General features: G+C 40.6%; 3 protein-coding genes across 4 annotated transcripts; 2 read left to right on the forward strand and 1 right to left on the reverse strand.

Moving 5' to 3' along the window:
* The first annotated feature begins 703 nt into the window (after positions 1 to 703).
* LOC104116997 (uncharacterized) lies at positions 704 to 4,195 on the forward strand. 2 transcript variants are annotated; one of them, XM_009627971.4, is made up of 7 exons: positions 704 to 802; positions 1,557 to 1,923; positions 2,412 to 2,639; positions 2,724 to 3,078; positions 3,181 to 3,305; positions 3,431 to 3,566; positions 3,699 to 4,195. In XM_009627971.4, the coding sequence occupies exons 2-7, from the start codon at positions 1,580 to 1,582 to the stop codon at positions 3,936 to 3,938; spliced, it is 1,428 nt and encodes a 475-aa protein (XP_009626266.1). In that variant the 5' UTR covers positions 704 to 802; positions 1,557 to 1,579; the 3' UTR covers positions 3,939 to 4,195. The 2 variants fall into 2 exon arrangements, with proteins under 2 accessions (XP_009626266.1, XP_009626265.1); XM_009627970.4 differs by having other exon boundaries at positions 705 to 802; positions 1,560 to 1,923.
* A 6,807-nt stretch (positions 4,196 to 11,002) lies between these two features.
* Positions 11,003 to 11,883, forward strand: LOC138896835 (uncharacterized). Its single transcript, XM_070182193.1, has 2 exons — positions 11,003 to 11,110; positions 11,488 to 11,883. The coding sequence occupies exons 1-2, from the start codon at positions 11,003 to 11,005 to the stop codon at positions 11,881 to 11,883; spliced, it is 504 nt and encodes a 167-aa protein (XP_070038294.1).
* A 5,245-nt stretch (positions 11,884 to 17,128) lies between these two features.
* Positions 17,129 to 18,436, reverse strand: LOC138896837 (uncharacterized). Its single transcript, XM_070182203.1, has one exon. The coding sequence runs from the start codon at positions 18,434 to 18,436 to the stop codon at positions 17,129 to 17,131; it is 1,308 nt and encodes a 435-aa protein (XP_070038304.1).
* Between the last annotated feature and the right edge of the window lie 8,624 nt (positions 18,437 to 27,060).

Raw genomic sequence — 27,060 nt, forward strand, 5'->3', positions numbered from 1 at the left:
CTCGCCTCAAACGCCCGGGTGTACGCCCCGAACGCCCGGGCGTATGCCCCAAATTGTTGGGCGTACGCCTTTTGAGACTTTTGCCCCATACCATCGCCTCGAGGTATTTTTGGTGCGCTTCGCCCCAGGGCTCGCCCCGAAAATGCCTTTTAAAACACAAGTTGTATCCTACTACATTAGGTTAAGCTACACTTATAATATAAAAATTACTTCTAGTTTCAATGTGTATAGCTTATAGCTTGTTTGACCAAGCTGCAAAAATTAGATTATTTTGAGATTTTTTTTCTTCTTAAAAGTACTTTTGTTGAGAAACAGTTTATGTTTGGTTAATTAATTTGAAAAGCTCTTCTGAGCAGCATTTAGTGTTTGACCAAGCTTTTAAAAACGGCTTCTAAGTATATTTTTCTCAAATGTGCTTTTTAAAAAAATACTTTTGGAGAGAAGCTACTTTTTCTCCAAAACTGCTTCTGCTTTTACTCAATTTTTTTTTCCCTCTAAAAATTTAGCAAAATACTTCACCTTTGAACACTTTTTTTATTTTTTTTGGGTAGGAGAAGCTTGGCCAAACAAGCTATTAATCCTTTTATTTGAGCTAATCGAGTCAACTTGGCAACAAGAAAACACGCGTCAATGATTAATTGGATACAATACGTTACAAGAGGTCCATGTCATCAACGTTCGTTCCTCATTTTTATAACGCCAAAGTTGACGACACGGCGCAGCTTTATTATTATAGATCTGAAAAGGAGAACCCCATTCTCCTTCCTTCAAATCCATAGATTTTCAACAAATCTTCAATTTGGTGAGTCTCGTATTTCTATTTACCTTCCAAACTTATTAGTATTTGCATTTATTCATTTCAAATTTTATTATTTCGAGTTAACTAGCCACGAATTTAATCTGTTGATTTATTTCTGAATTACGAGTGAACCGAATTGATATAAATGATTTTATATAGTTGATGCAAAGTAATTTGGGATTGAGATATAGTTGATTGATTGGAACAGTTTAGCTCGTGAGCTAAAGGGTAATTTGTTTTATGAAAAAGAAGTAAATAAGCATTTTCTTGATTGATTGGAACATTTGTTGTTGTTGTTGTTGTTGTAGTGTCTAATTAGTTCGAATTTATTTTCATTTGTTGATCTTCATCAGCATTGTTACTATGCAAATGCTCTACTTTTGTTTTTTTAAATTGTGTGATCATCTCATCTAAATACTGTTGCGTTTAGCTAGCTAGCTTTTAGATGTGATTGCCCACACAATTGGGTATCAAGCAGGAGTTTGAATCTCACCATCGTGTCCAATCGGACCGGTGCGTGAAGGTTGAATTACCATTTTGATAAATAAATGAGTGAGCTTTTGCAACAATAAATTTTTAGGGTAGACGCTTCATACAATTTGAACATGTTAAACTTTGTGTCCTTCTGTGGTTCCCTCCCATTATCCAAATTCCATGAATTCTTAGATCTGAAACTTGTGTTTGTGCCTGTTTTAGTAGAGTGTTCTGTGTATTTGGTTAGTTCTCAGTCTTTCTAAGAATTTATATTTTGGACCAGCAGGTTAAGTTGTAGAAAACAAGATGGGAGGCGGATTCAGAGTGCTCCATCTTGTTCGTCCGTTTCTTTCATTCCTGCCTGAAGTGCAGAGTGCTGATCGAAAAATTCCATTCAGAGAGAAGGTTTTATACACTGTGATCTCTCTCTTCATTTTCCTCGTATGCAGTCAGTTGCCTTTGTATGGAATACACTCAACAACTGGTGCCGATCCATTTTATTGGATGCGTGTTATCCTTGCTTCAAATCGTGGTACTGTAATGGAGCTAGGAATCACTCCCATTGTGACTTCGGGATTGGTTATGCAACTTTTAGCTGGGTCAAAGATCATTGAAGTTGACAACAATGTACGCGAGGACCGAGCACTCCTGTAAGTTCCATAGTTCAGTCAATATGTTTTCTTGTTGGTTCTCCTAGACTTGCAAAATCCTCACTCATATGTTGCTCTCCTTTGGTCCCAGTTGATCTGTATGATTGATTGTTGTCCATTGATCTTTTAATCTTGATTATGCAGCAATATAACCAAGATAATGCATTTGGAAATAGTGTTAGGTAAACCTTGTTTATGAGGCCTATCTGGGCAACTGGGTCTTAATCCCGAAGATTTAGTCGTGATAACTCTTTCTTAAGCGCATCAAATTTATCAAATGAAGTTTTAAGCTTGTCTTTCTGCATTTTGGTTCGTGGAGTTGCATTTCACGCAATGAACCAGTCATGTGTATGTATTCTGTTTGTATGCCTTTTGTTGTTTTACATTCTAATATTTTCAGGAACTATGTAGTCTTTATTGATTACTTATTATATGTGATCTCCCAGTGCTTTCATGATATCACTCATCAGTATTCTTTTCATTTTTAGAAACGGGGCACAAAAGTTATTGGGCATCCTAATAGCGATTGGTGAAGCAGTTGCATATGTTCTCTCTGGCATGTACGGCAGTGTTAGTCAACTTGGGGTTGGGAATGCAGTGCTGATAATCATCCAACTCTGGTTTGCTGGCATAATAGTTATTTGCCTTGACGAGCTTCTTCAGAAAGGATATGGTTTGGGCTCGGGTATTTCGCTTTTTATAGCTACCAACATGTGGTAAGCTTCTGATCTTATCTTCTCTCAGTTACAGGTAGTGTAACTGGTTCTAACTTTTTGAAATTTCTCTGGTTTCGTTGTTAGCGAAAACATTATTTGGAAAGCATTTAGTCCAACCACAATCAACAGTGGCCGTGGAGCTGAATTTGAAGGAGCTGTTATAGCTTTATTCCATTTATTAATTACTCGTACTGACAAAGTTCGTGCACTTCGTGAGGCATTCTATCGGCAGAACCTTCCGAACGTAACAAACTTGCTTGCCACAGTCTTGATCTTCCTTATTGTTATCTACCTCCAAGGCTTCCGTGTTGTTTTGCCTGTAAGGTCAAAGAATGCCCGTGGACAGCAGGGTTCATATCCAATTAAGCTGTTCTACACGTCCAACATGCCCATTATCTTACAGTCAGCACTTGTATCCAACGTTTACTTTATTTCCCAGGTATATGACTTTTTGCTTATAACATTAAACAAATGGCAGTGGTTACCTTCTTCCATATGATGTTTACATTGCCGCCATCTGAATACACTTGTATGTTTGCAGTTGCTGTATAGGAAGTACAGTGGCAACTTCCTCGTGAACCTCTTGGGCAAGTGGAAAGAATCTGAATATTCTGGTCAATCTGTACCTGTTGGTGGTCTTGCCTATTATATTACTGCACCATCGAGGTAACTTATCTCCCTGTCTCACTATTTAAGTGATTGCCATTTGTTGATGGAATTTCTCTATATTAGACCTCAATCAACGGGAACTTCTTTTTTCAAAACCTTACACTAATTACTCACAATTGCAGCTTGGCGGATATGGTAGCGCATCCGTTCCATGCTATATTCTACATCGTCTTCATGCTATCAGCATGTGCCTTGTTCTCAAAGACTTGGATCGAAGTTTCAGGGTCATCAGCAAGAGACGTGGCTAAGCAGTTAAAGGTATGATTATTCTTCTGTCGCATGGCTTCCAATTGCCTGAATGTGAAGGTGAGATACGTGAAGCTAAACTTGCAAAACTTTTTTTGCAAAGCTTGTTTTAACTAATAATATCCTTTTTATATAAATATCCAGGAACAACAAATGGTAATGCCTGGGCATAGGGAATCAAATTTGTACAAGGAGTTGAACCGCTATATACCAACAGCTGCAGCCTTTGGTGGCGTGTGCATCGGCCTGCTGACTGTATTGGCTGATCTGATGGGGGCGATTGGTTCAGGGACAGGAATTCTGTTGGCTGTTACAATCATCTACCAATATTTTGAGACATTTGAGAAGGAAAAAGCCAGTGAAATGGGTTTCTTTGGTCTGTAAAACACCATATTGCAATTTTGTTTAAGCTCTTTCTATGTTGTGAGATGCAATATGTAAGTAGGCTTCTTACATCAATAGTCCGAGACCAGAGATGACAGGGTCTTTTGTGATTAGTTTTTGACAGTCTTTTTCTCGCCCTCATGTATCAGCTAGCTTAACTAGGTATAATTTTTTTTGTATCAAAGGTACTTATTAAAATTCTTGTTAGTTGATGAAGTTAATTAAAATTTTTGAAGGAACATTTTACACATATTAAAGGTGTTACATTTGCTGTTCAAGTAATTAATATGTTGTATAACAGAACTTAGGGTGCTAATGATCTCCCCTTTTTGTTAGCCCGTTATATACTATGACAGATAATCCACAAGAGATATTACAATATGTTGATTATTCGTTAAGTGAGGTGAAGATGGCTTTTCAGTACATTGACTAGTAATCTGCAGTCTCAAATATTAGGCAACTGACTATGTTTCGAAATATTTAACATTTTAGAAAATAAAAAGTTACTAAAATTTTCACTAAAAATTTAGAAAATAAAGTCACTAAAAAAATGGCAGCCCAATGCACTAAGCTTCCGCTATGAGCAGGGTTTAGGGAAGGGCCGGACCACAAGGGTCTATTGTACGAAGCCTTACCCTACATTTCTGCAAGAGGCTGTTTCCACGGCTTGAACCCGTGACTTCCTGGTAACATGACAATAACTTTACCGGTTATGCCAAGTCTCCCTTTTAAAATAAGAAGTCAGTATTACTTTATTTTTCAAATCTATCATCATTGTTCTAATTAGTGGCATGGTAATTAATCGGATAAGTAATTAATATCGAATCTCTTTACTCAAGAATTGCGTAGGTGTTGGAGTTACATGCAGATATTTGGGCCTGGCCCAGTTTATTTATATATTACTGTAGCAGCTTTAGTGAGTAGTCTTTATTCTTTGAGTTGTACAAAGGCCCAAAATATATAAGAGGGGCAACAAAACATTCTAGAGGAGTTTTGGTAATTTTTACTGAGTATTGATAACAAGGTCTTTCTCCTGTTTCTCTTTCTCTTTTACATTTCATGAAACCCTAGCTACAATTTGTTGATTCCTGTCAATTTTAATGGATTAACATGGTATCAGAGCCATGAATTCGTTAGTTCCTGACGTCCTCTATCTAGCGATGTTACCCTTGTATGCTATTATCAAAGATTTCGTCTTCGTCGGAGATTTTCGATTTCTCTGATTCTCGTCGAATTTTTCATTTTTTTTGCGGTGATTCTCTGCTTTTTTATTATCGGAGCTGCATTATTGAGTTGGAATCTGTGGTGTTCCAACATTTTTGGGTCCTTTTCACATCTAGGGTTTGGAGTTTGATTTGGGATTCTGCTTGTTATTCCTTCTGCTGTATTTTCCTTCTATCAAGGCCTTTGCTTCTTCGGGTCGCAAAAAAGTCTGGTATATTCGCTCCTTGCTTGATCTCTTGTATTTTCTAAAGTCTGTGCATTTTCTTGTTGAATAATTTTGTCTGCTATCATGGTTAATTCTGATTTTGGGATGACTTCCTCTACTACATATGTTCCTGAGCCTTCTAGTCCACTGTTTCTTCTCCCATCTGATGTCCCTGGTGTGTCTCTTGTTGCTGTCCCTTTTTTGGGCACTGAATTTGGAGGATGAAAGCGTAATATGATCGTGTCTTTATCTGGTAGAAATAAAATAGGCTTCATAGATGGGTCTTGTGCTAAGCCTAGTGTGAATTTCCCTCAGTATCAGCAGTGGGACATGTGTAATAATATGCTAATATCATGGTTAACCTCTCATTATCCCCAGACATAGCTGAGAGTGTGCAATATTCTGAGACAACCGAAAGTATATGTAAACAATTGAACAATAGATATTGGGCTGTTAATGGAACCAAAGTTTTTGAAATAAAGAGAGAGCTTACTTCTACCTATCAGGGTTCTCTTGACATAGCTTTGTATTTCAATAAACTTAAGAAACTATGAGATGAATTGGGGGCTATGTGCATCAATCATGCAAATTCATGCACTTGTCTTGCTAAAAAGGGTCTTCTAAAGGAAAAACAAGAAGATAAAGTACATCAATTTCTTATGGGTCTAAATGAGGTGTATGTAAGGGTTAAAAGTAATATTTTGATGATACAACCACTGCCATCCCTTGATAATGTGTATAATATCCTGTTACAAAAACATAGACAAGTTGTCCCTATCACTCAGTTCAACTCAGAATCGGCCTCTTTTAATGCAAATTCCAACAAACTTCTTCCTCCCATTCCATCTCAAAAACAATATGCACAGAGGGTAAATTTTGATCAGAACATCTAGAAAATAAATTTTGATCAGAATAAGGCTTCTTTGTCTTTTAAGTACTGCAAGAAGCCTGGTCATACTATTGAGAAATGTTATAAACTCCATGGCTTTCCTCCAAATTTCAAATTCACAAAGGGTAAAAGGTTTGGTACTGCCGCAAGTGTTAAATGCCAGCTTTCTGGGACCTCTGATTCTGCTGCACTATGTCCTTCATCTAACCATGAGTCTTTAGTTCCTGACCTCACCAAGGAGAAGTACACTCAGTTGCTTAACTTCAACATTCTACACTGGTTGAATCCAATTCTTAGCCTGTCCTCATGGGTTCTACTAACTTTGCTGGTAGTACTTCCTCTTTGCCTTTGTGTCTAAATGGTAGTTCTACTGTAAGCATGTTAACTAGTATAGCTAGAAGAGTCTGGATAGTGGATTCTAGAGCAACTCATCACATGGCTTCTAATAAAAATTTACTTTTTAATATAATACCTCTTCCGGTACCTTACTTAGTCTCCTTACCCAATGGCTATAAGGTTAAGGTTACCTGCATAGGTTCCCTTAATTTGCTACCATCCTTTACTCTACACCATGTGTTGTACATTCCTATTTTTCATTACAATTTGATTTCAGTTAGCAAATTGATTAGACAATTCAATTGTTATGTCCTATCCACTTCTTTTTCATATATACTTCTACAGGCCCATTCTATGAAGAAGCTTCCGGAACTTGGTAGAATAGACCAAGGATTATACAAATTCCATCTTCCTGTTTCAACACTTTCTAATTTTGTTGTTTCTGAAAACTCTGTTTATGCTTTCAATAATGTGGTACAAGGTGATGAACCTTCTTTGAATGAAACTATACATGTAAGTTCTAATTCTGTTGCTCCTTCTATATCTTGTACTGGTCAGCATGCAATGAATAAGAATGATATCTTTTGTCATCATAGATTGGAGCATGTCCCTTTTGTGTAGATGAATCATATTTCTTCTATTTCTTATGACTTGTCATCTAAGCAATCTTTTACATGTCTTGTTTGTCCTTTAGCTAGACAACCTAGATTACCTTTCCAAGATAGTTCTTCTCATTCAACATCCCTTTTCCAACTTATCCATGTTAACACTTGGGGACCTTACCATGCTCAAATATATTCTGGAGCAAAGTATTTCTTAACAATCGTTGATGATTACAATAGGGCAACATGGACACATTTAATGCATTCTGAAAGTTATGCTTTCACTCTACTTAAAGCATTTATTAACATGGTAAAGACTCAGTTTAAAATCTCTATCCAGAAGATCAGAAGTGATAATGCTCTAGAGCTTGGGTCTTCTAATTCAACCATTCAATTCTTCTCTGATAATGGCATCATCCACCAAACCACTTGTCCCCACATACCACAACAAAATGGTGTGGTTGAGAGAAAACATAAACATTTACTTGAAACTTCAAGGTCTTTGTTATTTCAATCCAAACTACCTATCAAGTTTTGGGGAGACTGTATTTTAACAACTTACCTTATAAATATGTTTTCCTCTCTAGTCTTGTCTCACAAAACCCCTTTTGAATTATTGTATGGAGTTGCTCCTTCTTATTCCCACTTGAAATCTTTTGGGTGTCTTTGCTATGCCACAGTTCCTAAGTGTCAGAGGGATAAGTTTCAGTCTAGAGCTTTTCTTGTGTATTCATCGGGTATCCATTTGATGAAAAAGGTTACAAATTATACAATTTGCAAACTAAGACTGTTATGTTCTCTAGAGATTTTGTATTGTAATGACCCAACCGATCGTTTTGCTTTCTAGATCTCCGTTACCCTAAATAAAACTCCCCGTATGTGCTTATTTGGAAGGGTTCGGGTTGAAATCGGAACATTTGGTTCCTTAAGGATGTCTAAAAGGTCTAAGTTCGACTTTGGTCAACGTTTTGAGTAAACGACCTCATATATGGGATTTGATGGTCCCAATAGTTTCGTATGATGATTTTGGACTTAGACGTATGTTCGGATCCGGTTTTGGATGACCCGGAAATGTTTCAACGCTTAATATGGATAGTTAGCACCTTGAAGATTTTAAAGTTTTTTAAACTTGGTTTGGAGTAGGTTTTGATGTTATCGAGGTACGTTTGGGATTTTGAGCCTGGAAATAGTTTCGTATGGTAATTTAAGACTTGCACGCAAAATTTGGTATCATTCTAAGTAGTTTAGGTATGATTCGGCACGTTCGGAGAAAGTTGGAAGAACTTTAAGTTCATAAGTTGAATTGATTTGGTTTGGGGTGTGATTCTTAGTTTTGGTGTTGTTTTCCGCATTCCGAGGGTTCAAGCAAGTCTGTCTCATGTTTATGGACTTGTTGGTATGTTTGGGCGAGGCCTCAAGTGCAATTCGAGTAATGCACAAATTGAATTTGAACTCAAAAGGGCTGCTGGTGCACCAGTTCTGGTGTTCCCGCACCTGCGAGCCCGCAGATGCGTGCATTTGGCCTCAGAAGTGACCTTGGAAAATTTGGCCAGTGGTCCGTATAAGCGAAGAGGGGTGCGCAGAAGCGGCCTTGCTTCTGCGATGAAGAGCCGCAGGTGCGCGAAGGCCGCTAATATGCTTCACGTCCGTAGAAGCGGGACCACAAAAGCGGGATCCCGTCCGTAGAAGTGGCCAGCATTGGGCCTAAGGAATTCCGTAGAAGCGGTACCGCAGGTGCGAAAGTTCTGCTGGGCAGAACCTTCATTTAAGTCGGGACTCAGCTATTTTTGAGTTCATTTATTGCATTCTTTGGGCGATTTTTGGAGCACTTAGAGAGGGGTTTTCACTATCTATTTGGAGGTAAGTAATTTCTATCCAATGTGAGTTAAATACATAGATTATGGGTAGATTTTAACATGTAAATTTATGAAAATTGTGGGTTTAGATGAAAAACCTAGGTTTTGATAAAAATGGAATTTAACCACGAAAATGGTTATGGAATTGAGTGAAAATTATATATTTGAGTTCGTGAGATTATGGTTAACAACTTTCTTCAAACAATTTCGGAATCCGGGCACGTGGGCCCGGGGATAAATTTTAGGAATCCTTTAATTGGGGTTGGGTAATTACTCTAATAGTTAGAATATGAATTTTTGAACATGTATTGATTAATTTTTATAACATTTGACTAGTTTTGGATGTTCGGCACCAAGTCGAGGCTTTAGAATGAAATTATAACTGAAAAGTGAGCCTTGAGATGAGGTAAGTCTCTTGCCTAACCATGTAAGAAGGAATTTACCCCATAGGTGCTTTAAATTGCTAATTGCGTCTAATTGTTGGGGCTACGCACACACTAGGTGACGAGAGTCCGCGTGTAACTACTAATCATGCTTATGTCCGGATAGTTTAGGAACCGAATCATGAAATATTTGTAATGCTTGCACCTTACTTGTTAATTAAAGTGCCTAAATTATATTGAAACTTGCTAGAGGAATTGTAAAGGACCGAATTTCACTCACTTGAGTTTTGACGGGTTACTTGACCGTTAATAAAAATTGTGTTTCGTTGTTTATTAGCCTTGTATTAGCTCTTAAACTGGTTATTTATAAAGTATCCTTTATTTTTGTGGAGTGGGCCGAACACCTCGGGAATAGATATATGCATTTATGGTTCGTGCCGCTCGACCCTCGGTAGTGTACACATTATTCTGGATCGGGCCGTAAAACCTCCGCATAATCGTGCATGATAAAACTCGAAGTGTAATCATATAATTGATATCCTTCCTGTCTTGAGAGGCAAAAATTATATAAGACAGAAATTTATTTGGAACTTACCATGTGTGAAAGGATTATTTACTTTCTACTTGTTAACGAGTTATTATTATTATTATTTACATAACTCATGCTTATTTGAAATTTCTGTATTCATATTGTTAGCCCATAATAAGTGTCGAAGTTGACCCCTCGTCACTATTTCTTCGAGGTTAGACTAGATACTTACTGGGTACATATTGTTTATGTACTCACGCTACACTTCTGTACTAATCATGCAGGATCTGAGGCGGGTGCATCTGGTGGTCCTACCGGCGCACATCCCAGATATCCCGAGGCCTAGTGGTGAGCTGCTTCCTGAGCTATTCCGCAACACCTAGAGTCTCCCCTTTGCATTTATTTCTATCTATTTTCATTTCAGACGGTAGCTAGAGTTTTGTATAATCTATTAGTACTCATACGCTTGTGACACCAGGTATTGGCACACACACTGGGAGTTATATGGTTTTGGATTATTCTATTGTTATGATTGCACTCGGCTGCTTTCGTCTAATCATTTTAAATTTAATATTTCTTAACCTTTTAATTAATGGAATTTAATTACTTGAAAACTTATTCAAAAGAGAAATAACATGGTTTAATTCAATGTTGGCTTTCCTAGCGGTAATGTTGGGCGCTATCACGGCCTATATGAGAATTGGGTCGTGACAATATGGTATCAGAGCACTAGGTTCACGTAGGTCTCACAAGTTATGAGCATGCCTAATAGAGTCTTGCGGATCAGCGCAGAGACGTTCGTACTTATCTTCGAGAGGCTATAGGGTGTTAGGAAACTACTCTTTCTTCATCTCCTATCGTGGAGTTGGTGTGGAACTAAGTATCTTTCATTTATTCTCTCATAGATGGTGAGAACGCGGACATCGGATGTTCCAGACCATGGAGGAGCTGCTCCCCCTATTGAGAGGGGGAGATGCTGAGGCCGAGGGAGGGCTCCAGTCCGTGGTAGGGGACGTGGATGTCCCAGAGTTGCCCTAGCTATGCCACCAGTGGATCCAGTAGAGGATCCTATTATTGAGAAGCAGGGCGAGGTGCCTGCAGCAGAGCCAACCCCGATGGATTTCATGTGCGCGCCGGGATTCCAGGAGGTAATGGGCCGTATGCTGTGGTTCATGGATTCTATGACCCCGGTTGATTTATTTCCAGCAGACCCAGCCACATCTTAGGTGGGAGGGGGAGCACATACCTCTACCGCTCAGGCTCCAGGGCATGCAACTGTCTTATATCAAACCCTGGGTGCACTACCTGTCGGCGGAGCCAGCCAGTTACAGCAGCTATACCTGAGCCCAGACCAGCTGCGACCGGCAATCCGTAGAAGCTATTGGACAGATGGACTAGGCTACTTCCTCCTGTCTTTAAGGGTGAGTGGCATGAGGACCCCCGGGACTTTATTGATCGGTGCAGGGACAAACTGCACAACATGAGGATATTAGAGTCCCATGGGGTGGGTTTTACTACCTTTCAGCTAAAGGGCGGGGACCGTCGATGGTGGAAGTCCTATCTCCTTGGTAGACCAGCCAGTTCTCCTCCCATGACGTGGGATCAAATCACATGCCTCTTCTTGGAGAGATATATTCCACCCTCTCATAGGGAAGATTTGCGGTTTCAGTTTGAGCATCTCCTACAGGGGACCGACTATGAGGCGAGATTCTCTGAGTTGTCTCGCCATGCAATTATGATACTTCCTACCGATGCAGAGAGAGTGTGGAGGTTTGTTGTCGGTTTACAATTAGGTATCAATTCCAACATGGCTCGGGAGGTGGAGATGGGGACTTCCTACGGGCTAGTTGTGGAGATAGCTCGGAAGATTCAATGTGGATCAAGTGGAACAAGTGATTCAATCACGACACAACTTGTTTAACATTCCTAACACCCATATACAAACCACACTAAGTCTACAGAGCCTCTAAAGATACCAAAGAGTTCAATGATAGTGTCGGCAACAAGGCTTCAACTATACCTCAAAACACGATAACACATACGAAGCAAAAGATGCACAACCCCGGAATGAGATGGGGCTCACCAAGTCAGCTGGAAAGAATGATCACCGCTATCACTGATCAATATCCTCCGATGTGGAACCACATGCATCCATTAAACATGCACCGCCCCTGGCAAAAGGGACGTTAGTACATGTCGAATAGTACTAGTATGAAAACCAAACACCAATTTAAGAACTCGAAAGTACAATATGAATATATTGAATCAGGGAGACAATAGAATAGCATAGATAGCCGTTTAAGCCAAAGCAATATTATCAAGAGCTGTCAATAACATTTATAGAATTTAAGATGAGATCCTTTGTAACCATCCTTACACAAAACGGCCCCGCCGCCTCACTTCAGTGTATGTAGGTAGAGGTGTAAGCACAATACCATAAATTTACTCAAGCGGCCCTGCCGACTCACCCCAATGTATACGGGTGAAGGTATAACCACAGTACCAAAAGCCTACACAAAACGGCAGTGCTGCCTCACCCCAATATATGCGGGTGGAAATGTATCAACGATACCAATACCTACACAAAGCGGCCCTGTCGCCTCACCCCAATATATATATATATATATATATATATATATATATATATATATATATATATATATATATATACGGGTGGTGGTGCAACAACAATACCAATATCATACACAAAGCGGCCCTGTCGCCTCACCCCAATGTATGCGGGTGGAGGTGTAATCCCAATCACAATCTCTATATGATTTGGCATAATAACTTTCACATAAATCACGACTTGGAATTATAACATATAGATACATAATCCATAGTTTGGAACACATACTCAATTTATAACACAACGTGATAAGAGCATTTGAAACACGAATTGAACATATATCTTTGTCACAAAACTTATTCGGAATACTCGATTTATAATAAACATCTTGAAACTTACAAGCGTAATGGGGTGGGGTGGGAGGGGGGTCAATTCTTAAAGAAGAGTTTAGCCAACATACCTCACTTAAGCTTCCTTACACTCTAAAATATTCCGGAAATATTAGCAACTTCAATCTATTTTAGAAATATAACAAATTGAACCAAAATTTGGAAGATGGTAATGGTTCTAGCTCATTTGAGCATTTTATTAAACACTAGGTGTGCATTAAGGTTTCAAGGTCCTTTTTATGGAGGGCTCTATCATCCCAAACCCATTATCTACCATTTTTAACTCAACAATCTCTTTACACCCTTTTGAATATGGACAACTCCCATGCCCAAAAATTATCTTACTAATTACCCATTTCTAGTTAAATTTTGAAATTGAAGAATTGGGGAAAGAAATTCTTACCTCTTTGAAGCCCTAGCAACCCTTTGATGAAATTTTAAGGTTTGATTCAAGGTAGAGTAGTGAAATCCTTAGTCCTCCCTTTCCTCTCTCTAGAATCGCTCTCCCCTCTCTCTAAAACACCAAAAAATTCCCCCAAAACGAACCCTTAGGCTAGATAAATGAAATAGGGGTCGGGGTTATAAAAATCCAAAATTAGCACAACCGCGCTACATGGGGTGGCGTGGCGCGGCGTGCGGAGCGGTAGTGCCATCCCAGCGTGAAAATTATTTCCTTTACTCCCAAACGCACCGTTCAACCCAAAAAGTCCATTCCGCGGCTCGCAAGCTCGCCGAGAAGAATCTTTACAATCATGAACACGTAAGTCTACCCCGACACCACAAAGTCCCGAGTTTTTAGGTAAAATTTATGGGGCCTTACATCCTCCCCCACTTAATATCATTCATCATCGAATGAGGGCCAAAGTCCACTATTAGTATCCGATGCGATTTACATGCCATATCACATGCTAGCAGCCCCAAATTTTGACTAACTCCCCAAATTTCCAAAAGTTTCACCGTAGTTTTTCTTGTAACTGGGCCTATCCACCTACCAGAGAACCCGAGAAACACATCCTAACAACATATACATAACCCAATGACGTAACATAACACAAAAAAATGCTAACCATGGCCTCATAAGCAACATATAACTAGAAAGGAACACCTTTAAATCAACTGTACAAATGATACAAAATTCAGAGGCAGCAATTTCATAGAAGGATTACATAGTTATTCAAACAAATAAGGGTATTTCTTCTTCATCTCTTCCTCGGCCTCCCAAGTAGCCTCTTCAACCTGCTGGTTTCTCCATAACACCTTCACGGAGGCAATTTCTTTATTTCTCAATTTTCGGACTTGCCTATCAAGAATGGAAACTAGAATTTCTTCATAGGTCAGTTCTTCATTAACCTCAATAGTTTAAATTGGCGCAATAAGCGATGGATCTCCGACTACCTTCTTCAACATAGACACCTGAAATACCGGGTGCACTAATGACATCTTAGGTGGTAGCACAAGCTTGTACGCCACCTGACCAACCTTCTGAATGATTATGTATGGTCCGACATACCTTGGTCTCGATTTCCCTTTCTTTCCAAACCCATTATACCCTTCATGGGGGAAACCTTCAAGAATACCCAATTATCTTCTTTGAACTCCAAATCTCTGCGACGAACATCCGAATAGGACTTTTGACAACTCTGAGCAGTTTTCAACCGCTCCTTAATGATTTTGAACTTCTCCATAGCCTGATGCACGAGGTCTGGTCCTATCAATTCAGCTTCCCCAATCTCGAACCACCCAATGGGAGATCTACATCTCCTACCATATAACGCCTCAAATAGTGCCATCTGAATACTAGCATGATAAATGTTGTTGTAGGTAAATTCTATGAGTGGAAAATGATCATCCTAGCTACCCTTGAAGTCAAGAACACAAGCACGTAATATGTCCTCAAGCGTCTGAATAGTCCGCTCTGCCTGCCCGTCAGTTTGTGGATGAAAGGTTGTACTAAGATTCATCTGAGTACCCAAACCTTACTGAAATTTCTTCCAAAAGTTAGCTGTGAACTGTGCCCCTCGGTCAGAAATGATAGAAACTGGAGTGCCATGCAACATGACTATTTCCTTGATATATAACCGAGCACATTATTCCATTGTGTCGGTAGATTTAACTGGCAAGAAGTGTGCTGATTTCGTGAGTCAATCCACAATCACCCAAATTGAGTCAAACTTGCGCGGAGTGCGCGGTAGTCCTACCATAAAGTCCATATTAATCATTTCCCATTTCTACATCAAAATTTCTATATTATGTGCGAGCCTACCGGGCCGTTGGTGTTTGGCCTTCACTTGCTGACAATTCGGACACCTTGCCATAAATACCGCCACATTCCTTTTCATGTCATTCCACCAATAGACTTAGTTGAGATCATGATACATCTTTGTAGAGCCCGGGTGCACGGAATACCTAGAAGTGTGAGCTTCGGTCATGATTCTTTCCCGGACACCATCTATATTTTGAACATATAACCGCCCTTGGTACCTTAGTGTACCATCATCCATGCCGAGAGAAAATCCATAGTTTTATGTTTATGAATTCTCTCCTTCAATTGTACCAACAATGGATCATTGTATTGCTTCTCTTTGACTTTTGCAACAAGCGATGATTCAGCCCAATTTTGCATAATTACCCCTCCTTCACTTGAGTCCGCAAGACGAACTCCCAAACTAGCCAATCGATGAACCTCCTTGGCCAACGACCTTTGATATGCTTCCAAGTGAGCCAAACTACCCATAGATTTCCGGCTAAGAGCATCTGCCACAACATTGGCCTTTTCCAGGTAATACAGGATATCGATGTCATAATCTTTGAGTAACTCAAGCCATCTTCTATGCCTCAGATTCATCTCCTTCTGTTTGAAAATATATTGAAGGCTCTTATGATCCGTGAATATATCCACATGGACCCCATAAAGGTAATGACGTCAAATCTTCAATGCAAATACCATCGCTACAATTTCTAAGTCATGTGTTGGACAGTTCTTTTCATGATTCTTGAGTTGCCTAGAAGCATAAGCTATAACCTTGCCATGTTGTATTAATACACACCCAAGCCCGATCCTTGAAGCATCACAATACACCACAAACCATTTGTACCCTATGGTAGGGTCAACACCGGTACTGTAGTCAATCTTGATTTTAGCTCCTGAAAACTCCTTCACAAGCATCGGACCATTGAAACTTACTCTCCTTCTGCATCAATTTAGTCAACGGAGAGGCAAGGGTAGAGAACCTTTTCACAAACTTTCTATAATACCTCGCTAAGCCCAGGAAACTGCGAATCTCTATTGGAGTTGTGGGCCTAGGCCAATTCTTCACAACCACAATCTTCTAAGGACCAACCATAATTACCTCTCTAGAGATGACATGACCCAATAATGCGACAGATTCCAGCCAAAATTCAAATTTTGAAAACTTTGCATACAACTTGTGTTGATATAGAGTCTGTAGAACTATCCTGAGGTGATTGGCATGATCCTCTCGACTTCGTGAATATACAAGAATATCGTCAATGAACAGTATCACAAAGGAGTCGAGGAAAATCTTGAAGACTCGGTTCATAAGATCCATGAAAGCTTTCAGGGCATTTGTTAGCCCAAAAGACATCACCAGAGATTTAAAATGCCCATACCGGGTCCTAAAAGTTATTTTCGGAATATCCTGCTCCCTAATCTTCAATTGGTGATATCCGGATCTTAAATCGATCTTGGAGAAGTACCTAGCACCCTACAACTGGTCGAACAAGTCATCTATCCTTGGCAATGAGTACTTATTCTTGATCGTGACCTTGTTAAGCTGCCGATAGTCAATACACATTCTCAGTGACTCATCTTTTTTCCTTACAAAAAGGACCGATGCAGCCCAATGTGACACATTCGGCTGGATGAAACCCTTTTCTAACAAATCTCTCAATTGTTTCTTTATCTCTTTCAATTCTGCCGGTGCCATTATGTAGGGAGGAATAGATATAGGCTGCGTGGCTGGCATCACATCAATCCTAAAATCAATCTCTCTGTCTGGTGGAATCCTAGGGAGTTCATCCAGAAAGATTCCCGGTAATTCATGCACAACAAGCACAGACTCAAGTGTAGGTGCCTCAACATCGGTGTCCGTAACTCGGACCAAATGGTAGATACACCCCTTGTTAATCATCTTCGTGACTGTAAGGTAAGAAATAAACCTAACCTTCGGCACCACGTTATCCCCCTTCTATTCAATCACTGACTCATTTGAAAATTCAAACCTCATAGTTCTAGTTCGACAATCAAGCTTGGAAAAACATGAGTAAAGCCAGTCCATCTCCATTATTACATCAAAATCAACCATCCCCAATTTAATGAGATCATCCATGGTGTCCCGACCATGCACCGTGAGAACACAATCCCTATAAACCCGTGCAACCACCATAGACTCACCAACCGGAGTAGATACAAAGAACAAATCATGAAGTTGTTCCGGTTCTATCCCAAATTCCATAGCAACATAAGGAATGACATAGGAAAAGGTGTAACCGGGATCAATAAGAGCATATACATCATGGGATTGAATAGTCAATATACCTGTGACAACATCTGGAGAAGCCTCTGAATCCCGACGCCTCTGTATAGCATAAAATCTGCTGGGTCCTCCTGAATTATGTGCACCACCCCTAGCTGCACCACGCCCTGCGGGTACTGAGGTGCCTCGAGTTGGAGGTGTTGTGGATGTAGTAGCTATAGAATTAGCTGGCTGCGCCACACCTCTACCCATAATCCGACGGGACGAGCGGCAATCCCTCTGAATGTGACCCCACACACTGCACCCATAGCATATAGGTAGGTCTATGAAGTAGGCCCTAAAGTGCATCCTCCAACACTTAGGCCATGGGAGCCTCCGCTGCTGCTGAAATCTTCCGTCGGGATGACCTTGCTGGTGGGGTCCCCTGTTGCCATGACTGGATCCAGTTGACTGTGCACTCATCGAAGACTGAGAGAATGATTGAGATGGTCCTGATGACCCTCCCCTGAATGCCAACCTACCACCACCACCAACAAAAGAACCACAAAAGTTGCCCGCAGTCCGGGCTTTGCTGCTACTCTGACGCTCCATTCTATTTTTCAATTTACGGGTCTCTGTGGCTTGAGAAAATGCCACCATCTTACCGTAGTTCATATCAGAATTCAAGGCAGTTGTAGCGGCCTCATTAATAACCAAAGAGCTAAGGCCCTGTAAAAACCGACACACTCTAGCCTCCATAGTGGACAACATGTGAATAACATACTTGGACATGCGCGGTAACTCCATATGGTACTCCCACACATTCATACTACCCTGCTTCAGGCTTTCAAACTCAGCAGCATGGGCCGTCTTAGTCTCGGCAGGCAAGAAATGATCCATAAAGGCATCAGTGAACTTACTCCATCTCGCTGGAGGGTTTCCCTCCTCACGGGACTCCTTCCATATTTTAAACCAAGAATAGTACACCCCTTTCAGGCGGTAGGAGGCCAAATCCACTCCCTTTGTCTCAGTAGCGCTCATAATTTTGAGAGTCTTGTGCATCTCATCAATGAAGTCCTGGGGGTCCTCCTCAGGATCAGTACCGGTGAACACTGGAGGATCCAACTGGAGAAACCTGTTCATCCTGGAACTAGCAGAATCCCCTAGCTGACTGGAAGGAGTAGGTGCAACATTTGATCTCTAGGCCTGGGAGGCCACTATTTGAGCCAGCATCTGTATGGCTCCCCTAAGATCCCCATCAGAAACACCAAAATCAAAATCTGGAGCTGGAGGTAGAACTGGAATATCAGTTGGAGGGACCGTCGCACCCTCAGTAGGTGTAGGGACATGTGCGGTCTGATCAGTTGTAGTAGAGTCAGGCAGTGTAGTAATTGGAGGGATATCCTCACCCCTCGGGTGTTCACCCGCATCATCAAATATATAATTCACTGCCACTCCTTGGGTGACATTGGCTCTTTGGCCAGTTCTTGCTTTCTTCTTAAGCGTCATGTACTAAAATTTAGAGCAACACACGAGTTAAAGGAGGAACAATCTTACAATCAGCTTTATCGCACGATCCAAAACATGAAAGAAGGGTATAATTCCTAAATGCCCAAGTAACATCCTAATTATAGATGTGGTCGACAATACACCGATAAGAAGGACTCTACTAGACACGGCTCCGAGACATCCTAGGATACTTTAAAACCTTAGGCTCTGATACCAAGTTTGTCACGCCCCAAACTCGGGGAGCGTGACCGGCACTCAACCGAGTGAACCCGGTAAAGCAAGCCTATTGAATACTTTCTACCCAACTCACCCATGATTTTAAGAGTATAGATAACTTCGTTAATTAAACAACAATGAGATCATGTAGACAATACCAAGTTTATTACCATTAATTACTCCATTTTATAAGTCTCAACACACACACACACACCCCTTCATGGTTCAAAGTGGAACAAGTGATTCAATCACGACACAACTTGTTTAACATTCCCAACACCCATATACAACTCACACTAAGTCTACAGAGCCTCTAAAGATACCAAAGAGTGAAATGATAGTGCCGGCAACAAGGCTCCAGCTATACCTCAAAACACGATAACACATACGAAGCAAAAGATGCACAACCCCGGAATGAGATGGGGCTCACCAAGTCAGCTAGGAAGAATGAGCATCGCTATCACTGGTCAATATCCTCCGATGTGGAACCACCTGCATCCATTAAACATGCATCGCCCCCGATAAAATGTACGTTAGTACATGTTGAATAATACTAGTATGAAAACCAAACACCAATTTAAGAACTCAAAAGTACAATATGAATATGATAAATCAGGGCGACAATAGATTAGCATAGATAGTCGTTTAAGCCAAAGCAAGCTTATCAAAAGTTGTCCATAATATTTATAGAAGTTAAGATGAGATCCTCTATAACCATCTTTACATAAAGCAGCCATGTCGCCTCACCTCAATGTATGCAGGTGGAGGTGTAAGCACAATACCACAACTCTACTCAAGCGTCCATGCTGCCTCACCCCAATATATGTGGGTGGAGGTATAACTACAGTACCAAAAACCTACACAAAGCGGCCATGATGCCTCACCCCAATATATGCAGGTGGAAATGCATCAACGATACCAATACCTACACAAAGCGGCCATGCTGCCTCACCCAAATATATATATATGTGGGTGGTGGTGCAACATCAATACCAATATCATACACAAAGCGACCTTGTCGCCTCACCCCAATGTATCTGGGTGGAGGTGTAATCCCAATCACAATCTCTACATAATTTGGCATAATAACTTTCACATAAATCATGACTTGGAATTATAACATTGATATACACAATCCATAGTTTGGAACACATCCTCAATTTATAATACAACATGATAAGAGCATTTGAAACACGAATTGAACATATATCTTTGTTACAAAACGTATTCGGAAAACTCGATTTATAATAAACATCTTGGAACTTACAAGCGTAATGTGTGTGTGTGTGGGGGGGGGGGGTTCAATTCTTAAAGAAGAGTTTAGCCAACATACCTCACTTTATCTTCCTTACACTCTAAAATATTTCGAAAATATTAGCAACTTCAATCTATTTTAGAAATATAACAAATTGAACTAAAATTAGGAAGATGATCATGGTTCTAGCTCATTTGAACATTTTATTAAACACTAGGTGTGCATTAAGCTTCCAAGATCCTTTTATGGAGGGTTCTATCATCCCAAACCCATTATCTACCATTTTTATCTCAATAGTCTCCTTACACCCTTTTGAATATGGACAACTCCCATGCCCAAAAGTTATCTTACTAATAACCCATTTCTAGTTAAATTTTGAAATTGAAGAATTGGGGAAAGTAATTCTTACCTCTTTGAAGCCCTTACAACCCTTTGATGCAATTTTAAGGTTTGATTCAAGGCAGATTAGTAAAATCCTTAGTCCTCCCTTTCCTCTCTCTAGAATTGCTCTCCTCTCTCTCTAAAACACCAGAAAATCCCCAAAAAATGAACCCTTAGGCTAGATAAATGAAATGGGGGTCGGGTTATAAAAATTCAAAATTAGCACAGCTGGGCTGCATGGGGCGGCGTGGCGTACGATGTAGTAGTATCATCCCAGTGCACCGTTCAATCCAAAAAGTCTATACCGTAAGTCTACCACAACACCACAAAGTCATGAGTTTTTAGGTAAACTTTATGGGGCCTTACACTAGAAAAGGTGTTCGTCATATTGAGTGTGTCACCTTGGGGTGCACCGGTATTGTTTGTGAAGAATAAAGATAGGACTATGCGGATGTGCATTGATTACCGCCAGTTGAACAAAGTTACCATTAAGAACAAGTACCCCGTTGCCATGTATTGATAATTTGTTTGACCAGCTGCAGGGTGCCAGAGTGTTCTCTAAGATCGACTTGAGATTAGGGTACCATCGGTTGAAGATTCGGGATTCAAATATTCTGAAGACGGCTTTCCGGACTAGATATGGTCATTATGAGTTTCTAGTGATGCCTTTCGGTTTGACTAACTCCCCGACAACGTTATGGATTTGATGAAATGGGTGTTCAAGCCTTATATTGATTCGTTTGTCATTGTATTCATTGATGACATTTTGATCTACTCACGAAGCTTGGAGGAGCACGAGCAACATTTGAGAGTGGCGCTTCAGACCCTACGGGAACAGAAACTATATGCTAAGTTCTTCGAGTATGAGTTTTGGTTAGATTCTGTGGCATTCTTGGGGCATGTGATATCGGGCGAGGGTATTAAGGTTGATCCCAAGAAGATCGAGGCAGTTTAGAGTTGGCCTCGTCCTACCACCACGACTGAGATCAGGAGCTTCCTGGGGTTAGCAGGTTATTATTGTCGGTTTGTGAAGGGCTTCTCATCTATTGCAATACCTTTGACTAGATTTACCCAGAAGGGTGCTCCGTTCCGATGGTCCGATGATTACGAGGCAAGCTTTCATAAGCTCAAGACCGCATTGACTTCAGCACCAGTGTTAGTGTTGCTCTCCGGTTCAGGGATGTATACTATATATTACGATGCTTCGCGCGTTGGTTTAGGTTGTGTATTGATGCAGGAGGGGCAAGTTATTGCATATGCTTCACATTAGCTAAAGCCCCACAAGAAGAATTACCCTGTACACGATTTGGAGTTGGTTGTGATTGTTCGTGCACTTAAGATTTGGAGGCATTATCTTTATGGGGTGTCTTATGAAGTTTACACCGATCGTCGCAGCTTATAACATTTGTTCAAGCAGAGGGATCTCAATTCGATTCAGCGCAGGTGGCTCGAGTTACTAAAGGATTATGATATTACCATACTTTATCATCTGGGCAAGGCGAATATTGTTGCAGATGCCTTTAGCAGAAAGGCGGAGAGTGTTGGTAGTTTGGCATTCATTTCAGCGGAGGAGAGGCCACTAGCTTTGGACATTCAGTCCTTGTCTAGCGGACTTGTGAGGTTGGATATTTCAGAGCCCAGTTGAGTTCTTGCATGCGTTGTTGCTTAGTCTTCACTATTCGAGCAGATCAAGGCTCGCCAGTTTGATGATCCGCACTTGTTGGTTCTCAGAGAGACGGTACTACAGGGTGGTTCCAAGGAGGTTACTCTCGGTGAGGATGGTGTTCTACGACTCCAGGGTCGCCTATGTGTTCCCAATATTGATAGCTTGAGGGAGAAGATCCTAGATGAGGCACACAGTTCTCGATATTCTATTCATCCAGGCGCTACAAAGATGTATCACGACTTGTGGCAGCATTATTGGTGGTGGCGGATGAAAAAGTACATATTTGAGTATGTAGCGATGTGCCTTAATTGCCAGCAAGTTAAGTATGAGCATTAGAGGCCAGGTGGTCTACTTCAGCAAATGACAATACCCGAGTGAAAATGGGAGCGCATTACTATGGACTTCGTAGTTAGGTTGCCGTGGACCTTGCGGAAGTTAGATGAAGTTTGGGTCATTGTCGACAAGTTGACCAAGTCGGCACATTTCATTCCGGTTATGACCACGTATTCTTCAAAGAGGTTGGCCCAGATTTATATTCAGGAGATTGTTCGTTTGCATGGTGTGCCTGTTTCTATCATATTATATAGAGTCCCTCAGTTTACTTCACCTTTTTGGAGGGCAGTACAGAGTGAGTTGGGGACCAGAGTAGAGCTCAACACAACCTTTCATCCGCAGACCGACGGGCAGTTAGAGCAGATAGTTCAGATCTTGGAAGATATGCTCAGAGTATGTGTGAATGACTTCGGAGAGCAGTGGGATCGATTCTTGCCTTTGGTCGAGTTTGCTTACAACAACAATTATTAGTCTAGCATTGAGATGGCTTAATTTTAGGCTTTATATGGTCGGTGATGTCGTTCTCCCATCGGATGGTTTGAGCCCGGCGAGGCTAAGTTATATGGTACTGATCTGGCGAAGGATGCCTTGGAAAAGGTAAAGTTGATTTAGGAGCGACTTCGCACAACACAGTCTAGACAGAAGAGTTGCACGGGTCATAAGGCACGTGATTTATACTTTATGGTGGGAGAGAAAGTTCTCTTGAAGGTCTCGCCGATGAAAGGGATCATAAGGTTCGAAAAGAAGGGCAATTTGAGCCCAAGGTTTATAAGTCCATTTGAGGTGTTGAGACAAGTTGGGGAGGTTGCTTATGAGTTTGCCTTGCCTCCCAGTCTGTCGTAAGTTCATCCGATTTTCCACATGCCTATGATTCGAAGGTACCATGTTTACAAGTCGCATGTGTTAGACTACAACATGATTCGGCTAGATGATAGTCGGTTGTAAGGAGGAGCCAGTTGCCATTATTGATAAGCAGGTTCGCCAGTTGAGATCCAAGAAGATTTCTGCAGTAAAGGTTAGTAGAGGGGCAACCAGTCAAGGAGGCGACTTACGATACCAAGGAGGACATGCGGAACATATATCCACACTTATTCAGTACTCCAGGTATGATTCTAGACCCGTTCGAGGACGAAAGTTTGTTTAAGAGGTGGAGAATGTAACGACTCAACCAGTCATTTTTCTTTCTAGATCCCCATTTCCCTAAATAAGACTCCCCGTATGTGCTTTTACTATTTTATGACTAGTGGGGATGGTTAGTTCGAGATTTGGAAGGGTTCGGATTGAAATCGGAATACTCGGTTCCTTAAGGATGGCTAAAAGGGCTAAGTTTGACTTTGGTCAATGTTTTGAGTAAACGACCCTAAAACTAGGATTTTAAGGTCCCAATAGGTTCGTATGATGATTTTGGACTTGGGCGTATGTTCGAATCGGGTTTTGGATGACCCGGGAGCGTTTCGATGCTTAATATGGATAGTTGGCACCTTGAAAGTTTTAAAGTTCTTTAAACTTAGTTTAGAGTAGGTTTTGATATTATCGAGGTCCGTTTGGGATTCCGAGCTTGGGAATAGTTTCGTATGGTGATTTAAGACTTGCACGCAAAATTTGGTGTGATTCCGTGTAGTTTAGGTATGATTCGGCGCGTTCAGAGCAAGTTGAAAGAACTTTAAGTTCATAAGTTGAATAGATTTTGGTTTGGGGTGTGATTCTTAGTTTTGGTTTTGTTTTCTGCATTTTGAGGGTTCGAGAAAGTCCGTCTCATATTTACGGACTTGTTGGTATGTTTGGTTGAGGCCTCGGGGGCCTCGGATGCAATTCAGTCGATGCACGGATTGAATTTGGACTCAAAAGGGCTGTTGGTGCACCCATTCTGGTGTGCCTGCACCTGCGAGCTTTTGGCCGCAGGTGCGAGCCCACATATACTAATATTTGGACGCAGAAATGGCCTTGGAAAATTTGGCCAGTGGTCCAGAGAAGCGAAGAGGAGTGCGCAGAAGCGACCTCGTTTCTACGATGAAGAGCCGCAGGTGCACGAAGGCCGTAGATGCGCTTCACGTCCGCAGAAGCGGGTTCCCATCCGTAGAAGCGGCCAGCGTTGGGCCTGAGGAATTTCGCAAAAGTAGACCTAGTTCCGTAGAAGCAGTACCGCAGGTGCGGCCCAGGGACCACAGGTGTGAAAGTTCTGCTGGGCAGAACCTTCATTTATGTCGGGACTCAGCTATTTTTGAGTTCATTTATTGCAGCCTTTGGGCGATTTTTGGAGCTCTTAGAGAGAGGTTTTAACTCTCTATTTGGAGGTAAGTAATTTCTATCCAATGTAAGTTAAATACATAGATTATGGGTAGATTTTAACATGCAAATTTGTGAAAATTGTGGGTTTAGATGAAAAACCTAGGTTTTGATAAAAATGGGATTTAACCACGAAAATGGTTATGGAATTCAGTGAAAATTATATATTTGAGTTCGTGAGGTTATAGGTAACAACTTTCTTCAAATATTTCAGGATTATGGGCACTTGGGTCCGGGGATGAATTTTAGGAATCCTTTAATTGGGGTTGGGTAATTACTCTAATAGTTAGAAAATTAACTTTTGAACATGTATTGATTAATTTATATAACGTTTGACTAGTTTTGGATTGTTCGTCACTGAGTTTAGGCTTTAGGACGAAATTAAGACCGGAAAGTGAGCCTTGAGACGAGGTAAGTCTCTTGCCTAACCTTATTTACCCCATAGGTGCTTTAAATTGCTAATTGCTTCTAATTATTGGGGCTACGCACCCACGAAGTGATGAGAGTCCGCGCGTAGCTACTAATCATGCTCATGTCCAGGTAGTTTAGGACCCGAATTATGAAATATTTGTAATGTTTGCACCTTACTTGTTAATTAAAGTGCCTAAATTATATTGGAACTTTCTAGAGGAATTGTAAAGGACCGAATTTCACTCACTTGAGTTTTGACGGGTTACTTGACCGTTAATGAAAACTGTGTTTCGTTGTTTATTATCCTTATATTAGCTCATAAACCGGTTGCTTATAAAGTATCCTCTCTTCTTGTATAGCAGGTTGAACGTCTCGGGAGTAGATGAATGCATCTATGGTTCGTTCCGCTCGACCCTCAGCAGTGTACGCATTATTCTGGATCGGAACGTATGACCTCAGCATAATCGTGCATGATAACACTCGAAGTGTAATCATATAATTGATATCCTTCCGTGGCTTGAGAGGCTAAAATTATATAAGAGAGAAATTTATTTGGAACTTACCATGTGTTAAAGGATTATTTACTTTCTGCATGTTAATGAGTTATTATTATTATTTACATAACTCATGCTTATTTGGAATTTCTTTATTCATATTGGTAGCCCATAGTAAGTGTCGAAGTCGACCCTTCATCACTACTTCTTCGAGGTTAGACTAGATACTTACTGGGTGCATGTTGTTTATGTACTCACGCTACACTTCTGCACTAATTGTGCAGGATCTAAGGCAGGTGCATCTGGAGGTCCTACCGACACGCATCCCAGATATCCCGAGGCCTAGTGGTGAGCTGATTCCTAGAGTCGCCCGTTTGCATTTATTTCTGTCTATTTTCATTTTAGACAGTAGCTAGAGTTTTGTATAATCTATTAGTGCTCATACATTTGTGACACCATGTCTTGGCATACATACTAGCAGACATATAGTTTTGGATTATTCTATTGTTATGATTGCACTCAGCTACTTTCATCTAATTATTTAAAATTTGATGTTTCTTAACCTTTTAATTAATGGAATTTAATTACTTGAAAACTTAATTAAAGATAAATAACATGGTTTAATTCACTGTTGGCTTGTCTAGCAGTAACGTTGAGCGCCATCACGGCCTATAGAAGAATTGGGTCGTGATATATTTCATTAATCTATATTTTCTTGTGTTATTTTTCCTTCTGCCCCTATCTCTTCTTCTAAATCTTGTTATGTTCATGCTCTACCTTATCTTGTTTCACCATTAGATGTTCCTTTACATTCTCATGTTCCTTTACACACTTTTGATAGTCCGTTGTGTTCCTACTACATCTTCTGATACTTCTTCCCCTTCTGAAAACATGCCTTTTCCTTCTACATCTTCTGATGTCTCTTTCTCTCCCGATGATATGGATTTCTCTATATATATTCAGCAATGTACTCAATAGAAAACAATCATATATCCTAAAATATAGCTAACAGAACATAGCTATCCTAACTAATAGAGATTGCTATCCTAATTTATAGAGATTGAACTTTATCTCTAACATCTCTGTTCCTGAACTTCTAAGGAGCTCTAGAACC

This window comes from Nicotiana tomentosiformis, chromosome 8 (assembly GCF_000390325.3).
Source record: "Nicotiana tomentosiformis chromosome 8, ASM39032v3, whole genome shotgun sequence".
In the NCBI taxonomy this organism is placed as follows: domain Eukaryota; kingdom Viridiplantae; phylum Streptophyta; class Magnoliopsida; order Solanales; family Solanaceae; genus Nicotiana; species Nicotiana tomentosiformis.